The sequence below is a fragment of the Bos indicus genome, chromosome 3, assembly GCF_029378745.1.
Source record: "Bos indicus isolate NIAB-ARS_2022 breed Sahiwal x Tharparkar chromosome 3, NIAB-ARS_B.indTharparkar_mat_pri_1.0, whole genome shotgun sequence".
NCBI lineage: Eukaryota > Metazoa > Chordata > Mammalia > Artiodactyla > Bovidae > Bos > Bos indicus.
This window is the reverse complement of record NC_091762.1, coordinates 12,594,403-12,608,522: the sequence shown is the minus strand read 5'-3', so window position 1 is coordinate 12,608,522 and position 14,120 is coordinate 12,594,403. Positions and strand designations below refer to the sequence as shown.

The 14,120-nt window shown below is 42.9% G+C and overlaps 1 protein-coding gene across 3 annotated transcripts in view; it reads right to left on the bottom strand.

The window, feature by feature from the left end:
* FCRL1 (Fc receptor like 1) overlaps positions 1–14,120 on the bottom strand; it is a 34,051-nt gene that overhangs the window by 7,191 nt on the left and 12,740 nt on the right. For 2 of the 3 annotated variants that reach the window (XR_011565266.1, XM_019988565.2), the window contains exons 2-5: positions 5,995–6,015; positions 3,078–3,347; positions 640–927; positions 220–498 (exon numbers count right to left, since the gene is read on the bottom strand). Coding sequence is in view for 2 of the 3 variants with exons in the window: in XM_019988565.2 (XP_019844124.2) it covers positions 220–498; positions 640–927; positions 3,078–3,347; positions 5,995–6,015 (858 nt within the window). In the remaining variant the exon portion in view is untranslated. The remainder of the gene's footprint in view (positions 1–219; positions 499–639; positions 928–3,077; positions 3,348–5,994; positions 6,016–14,120) is intronic. The other variant, XM_019988573.2, reaches the window with a different exon arrangement.

Sequence of the window (14,120 nt, the reverse complement as noted above, 5' to 3'; positions counted from 1 at the left end):
ACACCCAGGGACATGCAACTTGTCACATTGATGAGAGGAGAAGAGAGGAACCAGCCTTGATGTCCTCATGGTCCCTTGCATACATCTCCCAGGACAGGACTACCTGCAAAGCCTCATCTTTGGTAGCATACCCACTGGAGACATTGTGGGGCCAGCAAAACTCTCCCAGGATGCTGAGAAGAAACACTGACCAAGACAGCTCCACAACTCAAGCTATACCTGTGATGTTGAGTGGTACCACCTCACTGCGCTGGGCCACCTGGCCATTGTTGGCCTCGCAGTAGTAGTTTCCAGAATCTTCTGCAGTCAGAGAGAGGTTGAAGGACACTCCTCCTCCAAAGGGAGCTGAGCTGTTCCCCAGGGCACCATCTTCATGATAAAACTGGTACAGGATCGGGGGAGAGCCTCTCTGGGCTTCACAGTGAAGTTCCACTATGTGCCCCACCACCAGCTGGGCTGCAGGAGCCCTGAGGGTGAGGACAGGGCGAGACACTGGAACTGAGAGATAGTAGACTGTCACAGGAGGTCTCTGATGATGCCACACTCCCAAGCCCTGCCCACAGAGGCTCAACCCCAGTGAACTTTCTCAGGGTGCCCCAGAGGAACACACTGGCTGAGCTGAAGGGCAGTGGAACTTACTTCTGACAGTGATGCTCACCAGCTCACTGAAGCTGGGCCCATAGCCATTGTCAGCTGCACAGTAATACTGGTCAGAGTCACTCTCTCTCACTGCAGGGATCTCAAACGTTGCCATCAGTGAATGCTGGGTCTTCATTTTCAGACTTAAACCCCGGGCTCCTCTGAACCAGAAGAAGGTGATATCTCCTGTGCCCTCAGTGACCAAACACACAAGAACCAGCTTCTCTCCCTCTATCAGGTGTCCACCTGGAGGTTGTATCTCCAAGCTCACATTACCGATGGGGACTCCTACATGAATACAAGATGACACAGGAAGGCCCTGAGTAGGAAAGGTTTCAGGGACAGGGTACTTGTGACAGTCCTGGAAGCAAAGGCCTCTGGTCAAGTCAAAAATTTATGTAAAGGTGGGATGAGGGACAGGTAAGGAGTCCTGCTGATTTGGAATTGGCACTGGTTGGGTTGAAGATGGCAGGGTAAGAAAGACACCATAATATTCCTATGGAGGATGCAGTGTCTTCTCCCTGCCTAGAATGGTGTAATTACCAGAACCGTGATCTCTCAAACTCCCATTTTTAAAGGCACAGTAGTATAGTGGTTAAAAGTCTATGTTACAAAGCAAACTGCCTGGGTTGGAATGTTGGTTCCAACTCTTCTTGTGTGTGCTTGCTTGTTTGAATTACTTAAGTTCTCTGAGACTCAATTTTCCACCTGTAAAATGGAGATGATAATGGTAGCTACCTCCTACAGTTGCAGGCTTTAATTAAACAACATGTGGGAAGCACTAGAACAGGGCCTGTGGCATATGAACTATCCAGTGGCTTTTGTAGAGATCCAGGTCCACAGTGTTGAGTTTTGAGCAAGTTTGGGAAAGCTCAGCTTTCGGGAGGTATTAACATTTGTTTATGGTAGCATGGATACCTCTTTGTTTGAGAGTGGGAGAGGATGTCAGAAATGTCCACCCTGATATGGGATAAATATGGTTCAGAATCACAAAACACCTTCAATTCCCTTTTATCTTTCAAAATCAGACCTCAACTTTTCTTCCATAAGCCTTTCCCCCTTGGCCTTTTCTTCAAAGCTTCCTCTTACCACCTCAGTCAGACTTATCCCTTCTCTACAGTTTCTATCAATAGTCAACCTGTACAACATGACCACCCTCATTGTTTTGGATGCCAACCGAGTGTCAGCTTCTCACAGTCAGGAACTATGTATTATGCAGCTTTCTCCTCCACACCCTCCAGCACAATGATGAAATACAGTAAGGTCTTTCTAAACATTCTCTTGTTTGCTTAAACAGGAATAGCAGGAATAAGGGAAGACTGCTTAAGAACTCTGATAAAATAAATATTAAGATGTTTTCTAAACATCTATTTTAAATACTATTTTTTTAGGTTGAATCAATCAAGTCTTAAAAGTTGAAAGTTATTTGAGTTTATTGTCAGTAAATTAAGAGATACTGTAACTTCACATGCCTCACTTTGACATTTATGGTGTCATCTATTAAAATATCCCTTATGATGTGGAAAAATTAAGATTCTCATATAGTTCTGGTGGAGTGAATGATTCAGCCACTTTGGAAGTCAGTCTGGCAGTTTGGTTACTATGTAACCCAGCACTTCAACTCCTAGTTCTAATATAAGAGAACTGAAAGCATATACCTATACAAAAATTTGTGCAGATTATCCATAAGTCAAAAGTGGAAATAACCGAAATGTCCATCAACTAATAAATTGATAAATAAAATGCAGTATATTCATACAATGAAATGTTATTCAGCTATAAAAGGGAATGAAATATTGATACATCTAAACATCAAGGAATCTTGAAAATATTGCCTAAGTGAAAGTAGCCAAAGGACAACATGTTATATGATTCCATTTATATGACATGTTCAGAATAGGAAAATCCATGGAGATAGAAAATACATGGGTGGCTGCATAGAGCTAGGGAGAGAGGAGGGGGAAATGGGGACTGACTGATAATGAATAAGGGATTTGTTTTGGGGATGATGGAAATGGTCTAAAGTTGATCATGGTGAAGGCTGCCTAACTGTGAATGTCCTAAAAATTAATCGTGCACTTCAAATGGGTGGATTTTGCACTATGTGACTTATATCTCAATAAAACTGTTATTTTAAAAAGTTAAAGAGATGTCCCTGGGAGTCCAGTGGTTAAGACTCTGACTTTCAGTGCAGAGGGGATGAGTTCAATCCTTTGTTGGGGAGCTAAGGCACCACATGCTGTGGGATGTAGCCAAAAGTTTAAGAAATTATCAACTAAAAAAAAATTTTTTTTAATGACTCTGATGAAGAGAAGTTTAGGTGCATGCCTCAAACAGCATCCATGCATGCAGGAGCAGAACACAATAGTCAGGGAAGACCAGACTAATGTCTCTGCCCGTCTTGGCCCACCCCAGCAGTGGTCCCCACTGGCACTCACTGTGAACTTCTATCTGGACTCTTCGGCTCAATTTGGCTTTGATAGATGTTATCTTTGCTTGACACCAGTAGGACCCTGAGTCTTCCTTCCGCACGACAGGAATCCGGAATTCTGGGAGGCTATCCAAGGCCGGCCCTAGGGCTCGACCATCTTTGTAGAAGAGGAACTGGAGCTTGGCATCCAACTTCTGTGGAGGGGGCTGGGTCTTACAAGTCAGGGTCATTGTGTTCCCCTCTATGGGCCGAGAGGGGCTGACTATCAGAAACAGTTCTAGAGGGAAGAAATAAACACATATTCTAGGGCAATGGAGCTCAGAGATCCTGATCAGAGGCACTTTGTGTTCTCAGCAAGACTTAAAGAACCAGCTCATTGGACACACAGATCACTTCTCACATTACCACCCCGCCTGGACATGGCCCATGGGCTTCCAACTGCTCACACACAACTGTTCACATCCTGCCCCTACACAGTGCCACTTCCTTCCACAAGGCAAACCCTTCCCTTTGACCTGGCTCTTACTTTTTGAAGTTTCTATCCATGAACTGAAATTACTCTTGGAGACAACGCAGGGATACCAATGACTGACACTAGAGTTGGCACTGGAGAAGGCGAAGCTTGAAGTTTTAGGGAAATATACTTCATTTATCCTTGTGATAAGCCGTACTTGTCATTTTCTTCTGTTCCTCTTTCTCTGATGTCTCAGACCCACATTATCTCTTTCAGAGGTAGAATATGACACGTGGAAGATCAGTCAGTTTGGGAAATACTCAGATGAACTTGATTTTTTAACTATTTTTTCCTGCCCCTTTTATTGCTATTCCTAATGGAAGGAACAAGCATGCACTTGCCAAGAAATAGTCTGCACCCACACACCCATGTGGCCCAGATCCCTTGCTCTGGGACCTCTATACAAACCCCTACAGAAGCCATGTATCCTTTTTTGGCCATAGGGGCTCTTTTCTGGATGAATTAAAGATGAGTAAAGTTGTATTCTGCTTTCATCTTACGTCCTTATCTATCCCAGTTGCAGCAGTTCATGAAATATCAAAAGCCCTGATAGCATTTGCTCTTAGCATTTGTTTATCCAACCTTCAGAGACTCTGTTCTTTGAGAAGTTTTAAGAATATCCCTAAGAAAAGCATCTTTGTCTCCTTATCAGGTAAAAATGCTAGGTGTTCTAGATCACTGAGGGGTGATTCCTGGTCCAGTGTCTATAATCTCCAAGGCTTCCTATCGGAATGCTTTACCCTTGGACTTTTAACAATTCAATTCAACCGTGGTACCATGATAGCTCTGTTGGTAAAGAATTCGCCTGCAATGCAGGAGACCCCAATTCAATTCCTGGGTTGGGAAGATCTGCTGGAGAAGGGATAGGCCACTCTCTCCAGTATTCTGGCCTGGAGAATTCCATGGACTATCTAGTCCATGGGGTCACAAACAGTCACGACTGAGCAACTTTCAGTTTCATGGTACCAAAATGTTTGCCTGTGCTGAGGCATGGAATACCCTGTGCATTTAGTCATTTTCTCTCCTTGGAAAATTGTAGTCCCCAGAGGACTGAGGAGCAACACAGTCTCGGGAGCAGGGCAGGAAAGGGAATTTTAAAAAGGCAACTGTAACCCACTCTTTTGAATGGGTCTGGGATAAAGATGTGGTAGGACACTGGACAGGGCAGTTTGCACAGGTCCAAAGGTCAGTCTTGCAGTTCAGTTTGTTTCAGAAAATTCTCATTTACAGAGACTACCTGGCAAATTCCTGGTGGCCAAAGCTTTGATTCTTTATCCTGGATGTGACTTAAAATTTCTACTGAGGCTAAAATGAGTCACACACACTTGTGGAGTAAAAGTAGAGCCAGGTGCAAGGCATCATGGCATCAACACAAGGTGTGAATTAGTCTTGGACAAACATCAGGTGAGTAACTGAGTATTTCTGGTCATGGAATTCCTGTGTTTCCTAGTTGCACATTAAGCCTGTGTTGGAGTAGCAGGATAACCCCTTTTAAACCTGCACAAGAGAGCAGTCTTCAATATGTTGTTGTTGGTGGTGTTCAGTCACCAACTCAAGTCCAACTCTTTGTATCCCATGGACTGCAGTATGCCAGGCTTCCCTGTCCCTCACCATCTTCTAGAGTTTGCCCAAGTTCACGTCCATTGAATCGGTGATGCCATCCAACCATCTCATCCTCTGTCACCCTCTACTCCTTATGCTTTCAATCTTTCCCAGCATCAGGGTCTTTTCCAATGAGTCAGCTGTTCACATCAAGTGGTCAAAGTATTGGGACTTCAGCTTCATACTTCAGTGGAAGATTTCTTCTGCAGGGAAATTTCCTTCCCTCCTTGCCTGGTAAAAGTAAGACTGAATTGGGAGCAAAGTAATGAAATAAGCTTGCATCAACCAGAGTCTGAGAGAGAAATCACACTGAGATAACAATTATGGCTGCAGAGGAGGGCTGGAAATAAGAAGAAGGCAGTAGTCTACAATTTGTATGTGCCTCGAGCATTGGCTATAATGTTGTTCTCTGTGGAGGTATGATTTTGGCATTTTCTTCAGTCCTCTAGTGGTGAACCCAGCTAGGGAATACACAGGGGCTTTGGAGCTCTTTCAGCAGAAAGCAGAGATTCTTGCGATATCAGTCTTCAGCACTCCCCGACTTCCTTGTGCAAACAGCATCACCCTCCCTAAACTGAGATGTCCCCGTAAAAAAGACTGTCTAAAGAAGATCAGAGCAAGACCTGCTCTATCAGCTGAGTACATACATGACATGTGCAGAGACTGGTGCAAACAAAAGCAATCTGGGCCCAAGGGAGCTGCTGTCGTCTGTATACCAGATATCAGACAACCATCCACAGACCTCTTGCACTAGCTCAAGTAGCAAGATACCCACAGATCATGAAGAAGAAAAGGAAGTGAGACTCACCGGTTGATTCGCAGAGTGGAGCTGGGAGAGAATTCAGCAGAGATCCGTCAGTACGGGGTGGCAAATCCCAAACATACCTAAAGTTTAACTCCCCCGAGGATTTGCCCAACAGCTCACCTTCCTTTCCTTGTGCCCTTCCTCTCTCCTTTTTCTCTCTGTCCTTCTCTTTTTCCCTCCTTATCACTTTATTTTTCTATCCCTTCCCTGCCCTGCTTCCTTCCTCCTTTCTCTCTATTCCTTTTCCCCTATTCCACTTCAATCACCTGCCTACAAAATGATACACAGTTCTGTTTTGTGATCAAAATTTCCAATAGTTTCTCTCATCTGTGATTATGAGATGGTGTTTTTGTTCTGTAACTACTTAGTGACTTCCATCCTCAAGTGCATCATCCTCACCTCATCTCTCAGAAGTCTGATGATCCAGCTCTAAAGACTTGCTGACTCATCAGCAAGGAGAATGGATGGGGTCATACGTAAGACATAATGCCCCTTTATTTGACAACTTCAGAGCAGAGGAGGGTTAAGCCCAGAGAAAGAATTCAGATTTCTCCAAAGATTCTCTTATCTCTCAAGAATTTACCATATATAGCATATGGTTAAAAATGGAAAATTCTGGGGTAAATGTAGGCTTTGTAGTTAGGTGATGTTGATTTGAATCCTGGCTCTTCCTCCTATGAGCTGTGTGACTCTGGGAAAAACATTTTACCTCTCTGTGCTTTAGTTTCCTGTAAAATAGAGATAATAATAAACCTACCTCACAGAGTTATGTGAAGGTTAAATGAGTTGATATCCACAAAATGCTTAAAAGAATGTCTGGAATTCATCTAGCATTCAGTAAATTTTATCTCACTATTACTATCTATTTTGGCCCAGTTTACTCTGAGATGCCTACAGTTTTAGATTAAATGTTTATTTGAAAAATTAATTCCTCAGGTACAAGAAGGTAATCAATGAGAGCTAGCATAGAAATATCAATAACCTCAGATATGCAGATGACACCACCCTTATGGCAGAAAGTCAAGAGGAACTCCAAAGCCTCTTGATGAAAGTGAAAGTGGACAGTAAAAAAGTTGGCTAAAGCTCAACATTCAGAAAATAAAGAGCATGGCATCCGGTCTGATCATTGCAGATGGTGACTGCATCCATGAAATTAAAAGACGCTTACTCCTTGGAAGAAGTTATGACCAACCTAGATAGCATATTGAAAAGCAGAGACATTACTTTGCCAACAAAGGTCCGTCTAGTCAAGGCTTTGGTTTTTGCAGTGGTCATGTATGCATGTGAGAGTTGGACTGTGAAGAAAGCTGAACGCCGAAGAATTGGTGCTTTTGAACTGTGGTGTTGGAGAAGACTCTTGAGAGTCCCTTGGACTGCAAGGAGATCCAACCAGTCCATTCTGAAGGAGATCAGCCCTGGGATTTCTTTGGAAGGAATGATGCTCAAGCTGAAACTCCAGTACTTTGGCCACCTCATGTGAAGAGTTGACTCACTGGAAAAGACTCTGATGCTGGGAGGGATTGGGGGCAAGAGGAGAAGGGGATGACAGAGGATGAAATGGCTGGATGGCATCACCGACTAGATGGATGTGAGTCTGAGTGAACTCCAGGAGTTGGTGATGGACAGGGAGGCCTGGCATGCTGCGATTCATGGGGTCACAAAGAGTCGGACATGACTGAGCGACTGAACTGAACTGAACTGAGCATAAAAATTACATTTTATTTACTCATCAATACAACAAATAATTTTGAGTGCTTACTGTATGTCAGGCCTTGTACATTGCACTTAGGTTGCAGGAGTGACCTTGAACGACAATCTTTTCCATTAAGAAATTTATATTATAGTGGATGAGATTCAATTATAAAATAAATATGGGCTGATTAATGTTGAAGTTTGACAGAAACAACAAAATTCTATAAAGCAATTATCCTTCAATAAAAAAAATAAATATGCAACATGATCTCAGAGAATGGTCAGTGTTATATGAAAAATAAAACAGAAAAATGAGTTTCAGAGTATCTTGGGATGGTCTTGACTATTTATATAGATGTCAATTGAGTAGAAACATGAGTGAAATTAGAGAGCAGACCTTCTGAATATTGGGGGAAAAAACATTCCTGGCAGAGAAACAGTAAACAAAAAGACCTCAAGAGGAAATGAGCTTGTTCAAGGCAGAATGAGAAGACAGGTGCACCTGGAACTGTCTAGTTGAGGGAGAGAGTGGTTGATATTTTTGTGTGAGAAGTAAGCCAGAGCCAGTCACAGAAGGCTTGGTGGACTTGGTCATAGCTTTCGATTTTGTTCATGATGTAATTCGGGACCGTGAACAGTTCTGACTTGATATCTATTTGTAAAATCACTCTTCCACTGTAGCAAAACTACAGACTTGCAAGAAAAACAGGATGAAAATCAGTGGGAATTTAGTCTGGAAGAATGAGGATGGTGGCTTGGGTTAGGCAGTACTGGTTGGGCTGTGAAGGGGACAAATTTCAGTATAAGTTTGGAGGTAGAATCAATAGGAATTACTTGTGGATTGAATACAAAGTATAGAAGAAAGAGGAATTAAGTGTATCTAGGTGATTCAATATCAGAGTAATCCAAGCCTATGCCCCAACCAGTAATGCTGAAGAAGCTGAAGTTGAATGGTTATATGAAGACCTACAAGACCTTTTAGAACTAACACACAAAAAAGATGTCCTTTTCATTATAGGGGACTGGAATGCAAAAGTAGGAAGTCAAGAAACAACTGGACTAACAGGCAAATTTGGCCTTGCAATACGGAATGAAGCAGGGCAAAGATTAATAGAGTTTTGCCAAGAGAACACACTGGTCATAACAAACACCCTCTTCCAACAACATAAGAGAAGAATCTACACATGGACATCACCAGATGATCAACACTGAAATCAGATTGATTATATTCTTTGCAGCCAAAGATAGAGAAGCTCTATACAGTCAGCCAAAACAAGACCGGAAGCTGACTGTGGCTCAGATCATGAACTCCTTATTGCCAAATTCAGACTTAAATTGAAGAAAGTAGGGGAAACCACTAGACCATTCAGGTATGACCTAAGTCGAATCCCTTATGATTATACAGTGGAAGTGAGAAATAGATTTAAGGGACTAGATCTGGTAGATAGAGTGCCTGATGAACTATGGAAGGAGGTTCATGACATTGTACAGGAGACAGGGATCAAGACCATCCCCATGGAAAATGCAAACAAAGCAAAATGGCTGTCTGGGGGGTGGTGCTTACAAATAGCTGTGAAAAGAAGAGAAGCAAAAAGCAAACGAAAAAAGGAAAGATATAAGCATCTGAATGCAGAGTACCAAAGAATAGCAAGGACAGATATAGAGGAAAACAACAGAATGGGAAAGACAAGAGATCTCTTCAAGAAAATTAGAGATACCAAGGGAATATTTCATGCAAAGATGGGCTCGATAAAGGACAGAAATGGTATGGACCTAACAGAAACAGAAGATATTAAGAAGAGGTGGCAAGAATACACAGAAGAACTGTACAAAAAAGATCTTCATGACCCAGATAATCACGATGGTGTGATCACTGACCTAGAGCCAGACATCCTGGAATGTGAAGTCAAGTGGGCCTTAGAAAGCATCACTATGAACAAAGCTAGTGGAGGTGATGGAATTTCCAATTGAACTATTTAAAATCCTGAAAGATGATGCTGTGAAAGTGCTGCACTCAATATGCCAGCAAATTTGGAAAACTCAGTAGTGGCCACAGGACTGGAAAAGGTCAGTTTTCATTCCAATCCCAAAGAAAGGCAAGGCCAAAGAATGTTCAAACTACTGCACAATTGCACTCATCTCACATGCTAGTAAAGTAATGCTCAAAATTCTCCAAGCCAGGCTTCAGCAATACATGAACCATGAACTTCCAGATGTTCAAGCTGGTTTTAGAAAAGGCAGAGGAACCAGAGATCAAATTGCCAGCATCCGCTGGCTCATTAAAAAGCAAGAGAGTTCCAGAAAAACATCTATTTCTGCTTTATTGTCTATGCCAAAGCCTTTGACTGTGTGGATCACAAGAAACTGTGGAAAATTCTGAAAGAGATGAGAATACCAGACCACCTGACCTGCCTCTTGAGAAACCTATATGCAGATCAGGAAGCAACAGTTAGAACTGGACATGGAACAGACTGGCTCCCAATAGGAAAAGGAGTACGTCAAGGCTGTATATTGTCACCCTGCTTATTTAACTTCTATGCAGAGTACATCATGAGAAATGCTGGACTGGAAGAAACACAAGCTGGAATCAAGATTGCCGGGAGAAATATCATTAACCTCAGATATGCAGATGACACCACCCTTATGGCAGAAAGTCAAGAGGAACTAAAAAGCCTCTTGATGAAAGTGAAAGAGGAGAGTGAAAAAGTTGGCTCAAAGCTCAACATTCAGAAAACTAAGATCATGGCATCTGGTCCCATCACTTCATGGGAAATAGATAGGGAAACAGTGGAAACAGTGTCAGACTTTATTTTGGGGGGCTCCAAAATCACTGCAGATGGAGACTGCAGCCATGAAATTAAAAGACGCTTACTCCTTGGAAGGAAAGTTATGACCAACCTAGATAGCATATTTAGAAGCAGAGACATTACTTTGCCAACAAAGGTCCATCTAGTCAAAGCTATGGTTTTTCCAGTGGTCACGTATGGCTGTGAGAGTTGGACTGTGAAGAAAGCTGAGCACCAAAGAATTGATGCTTTTGAACTGTGGTGTTGGAGAAGACTCTTGAGAGTCCCTTGGACTGCCAGGAGATCCAACCAGTCCATTCTAAAGGAGATCAGTCTTGGATGTTCATTGGAAGGACTGATGCTAAAGCTGAAACTCCAATACTTTGGCTACCTCATGTGAAGAGTTGACTCATTGGAAAAGACTCTGATGCTGGGAGGGATTGGGGGCAGGAGAAGAAGGGGACGACAGAGGATGAGATGGTTGGAAGGCATCACCGACTCAATGGACATAAGTTTAAGTGAACTCCAGGAGTTGGTGATGGACAGGGAGGCCTGGCGTGCTGCAATTCATGGGGTTGCAAAGAGTTGGACACGACTGAGCGACTGAAATGAACTGAACTGAGGAGATTACTAGGAAGAACGGTGGTGATGGTTACAAAAATGGAAGAATGGTAGAGAGAAATAGGTTAAGTTCCATGGTGGTAGTGGTGGTTCATGTAAATCAAAGGATCTATTTGGACATGTTGAGATTAAAATACATATTAGACAGTTGGATAGCAGTTGAATATATGCAAGGTGTTCAAAAGTGAGATCAATGTTGGATAAGTAACAATTTAAAGATGTTTAAAATGGTGCATAAAATGACTAAAGTATATAACTTGGGGAAATGAGTATGGATGGAGAAAAGTCTATATGCCAATCTTAGGAAAGTCAAACATTTTGAGATCAGTAAAGCATCTGGTATTAGGTTAGAAAGAAAACAAACAGAATATAATATTAAGAAGCCAAGTGGGAAAATATTTCCAGAAGTTGGAATGGTCAACTATGGTCTGAGATGTTGAATAAAATGAGAAATAAACATTGAATACTGGGTGAAGCAACATAGAGGTGGTTGATGATATTAATCAGAGCAGTTTTAGTGGAGTGGTAGAGGCAAAGATTGATTCAAGTGGAATCAAGAAAGGATAAGGAAGAACTATAAGGACCTAAAACTGTTTAACAATATCCAAGGGTTAGGAAGAGTTCACTCTAAAAGGATTGAGGACTTGAGGGAATTTTTTACATGATAGAAATATTCTGTACATTGATTGTGGTGATAGTTACATGACTCCAAACCTTTGTCAAAAATCAAAGTCCAGAGAGGCGGTCCTAAGATGGCAGACGAATAGGATAGGGAGACCGCTTTCTCCCCCACAAATTCATCAAAAGAACATTTGAGCGCCAAGCAAATTCTACAGAACAAGTTCTGAATGCTGGCAGAGGACATCTGGTGCCCAGAAAAGCAGCCCGTTGTCTTCAAAAGGAGGCAGGACAAAATATAAAAGTTAAAAAGAGAGACAAAAGAGGTAGGGACAGAGATCCGCCCTGGGAAGGGAGTCTTAAAAAAGAGAGAAGTTTCCAAACACCAGGAAACACTCTCTCCTGTGGGTCTGTGGTGAGCTTTGGAATCTCAGAGGGCAAAATAACAGGGAGGAAAAATAAATAAATAATTAAAACCCATAGATTATGTGCCCAACAGCAACTCCCAGCAGTGCAACAGCCCAGACGCTCGCATCCCCCACTAGCAAGCGAGGGAGAGACAGGGAGGACCAGGGGGCATTGCTTAGGATAGGGACCAGGCCTGAATGCCCTGAGGGCAATCTGAGGGAACTAGCTTGAGATAGCAACCCAGACTGTGGTTGCTATCCCACAATCCCACGAAAAGCCCTAACCACCGCCAGGCACGCTCACAAAACAAAGGACTGAGCAGAGCTATCCGGCTGCAGACCGGCCCATCCCCCACCAGAGACAGGCAGGCAAGGGTAGCCAGAGCCGGAAGGGGGCAATTGCGGTCCCAAAGAAGCATCCTATACCAAACTGCAGGCAGACTTCATTGCTAACCAAGACTTCTTGGGATTCTGGACTGTCGACATCCGCCGGGAGGGTCGCAGCCAGAATCAGCTTACCAGAAGAGAGAAGGCATGCCCGTTGTACACTCAAAAAAACCGAGCGGCTGGGAAGGGGAAGGGGATAAGTCTCAGCCTTCAACTGGGGGCGACTACTCGCGCCAAGGACCTGGCAACATGAGCTGCTTGGACCTGGGACGGGCGCAAAACGCAGGCCCAACCAAGTCTGCACCATTGTAGAGTACCCTAGAACCTGAACCTGAGCGGCTTCGACCTGGGAAGTGCATGCAAACCAGGGCCCACATCAGACAGTTCCCAGCAGAGCAACCTAGAGTCTGAGCAGTGTAGACTGGGAAAGCACACACGCTGTGAGTGGGGGCAAACCCAGTGTGGCAGAATCACTGTGAACACACGCCAGTGATATTTGTTTGCAGTGTTCCTCCCTCCCCAAAACACGACTGAACAAGCAAGCCTAAAAAAAAGTGACTACCACCGTTCCACTTGTGTCAGGGCTGAAATTAGACACTGAAGAGACCAGCAAACAGAAGAAGCTAACATAAACAGAGGGAACCGCTTTGGAAGTGACAGGTGGAAGTCCTGTAGTTAGCACCGACTACATAAGAAGGGGCCTATAGACCATAAGGAGTACAAGCCGAACCAAGGAACTATCTGAAAATTAACTGACCCCACACTGTCCGCAACAGCTCCAGAGAAAGTCTTAGATATATTTTAACTATAATCATTTTTTAAATTAAAAATTTTTTATTTTATTTTTTTTTGTTATTTTTAAGTCCCCATTACTCCTTTAATTTTCATTTTTATAACCTACTATTACCCTGCAAAAAAAAAAAAAAAAAAGAGAAAGACCCTATTTTTAAAGCAAACTTCATATATATACATATATATATATATATAATTCTGTGACTTTGTGTTTTCTTTGTTTGTTTGGTTTTTGTTTTTGTATTTTTTAATATTGTATTTTTGAGAATCTAACCTCTACTCAAGATTTTTAATCTTTGCTTTTTGGTGTTTGTTATCAACTTTGTACCTTTAAAAACCCAATCTTTAGGACCCAGTTTTACTTGGGAATGAGATCACTGGCCTGATTGCTCTCTCCCCCTTTTGACTCTCCTTTTTCTCTACCAAGTCACCTCTATCTCCCTCCTCCACCTTTTCTTCTCTATCCAATGGGGTGAATCTCTTTGTGTGTTCCAGGCTGTGGAGAACACTTAGGGAACTGATTACTGGCTGGATCTGTCTCTCTCCTTCTGATTCCCCCCTTTATCCTCCTGGCCACCTCTGTCTCCTTCCTCCCTCTTCTCTTCTCTGTAACTCCGTGAACATCTCTGAGGGATCCAGACTGTGGAGAGCACATAGGGAAGTGATTAGTGGCTAGCTTGCTCTCTACCCCTTGATTCCCCCTCTTCTCCTCCTGGTCACCTTTATCTCCCTCCTCCCTTTTCTCTTCTCCATGTAACTCTGTGTACCTCTCCGTGTGTCCCTCACTGTGGCGAAACTTTATACATCATTAACCTAGATGTTTTAT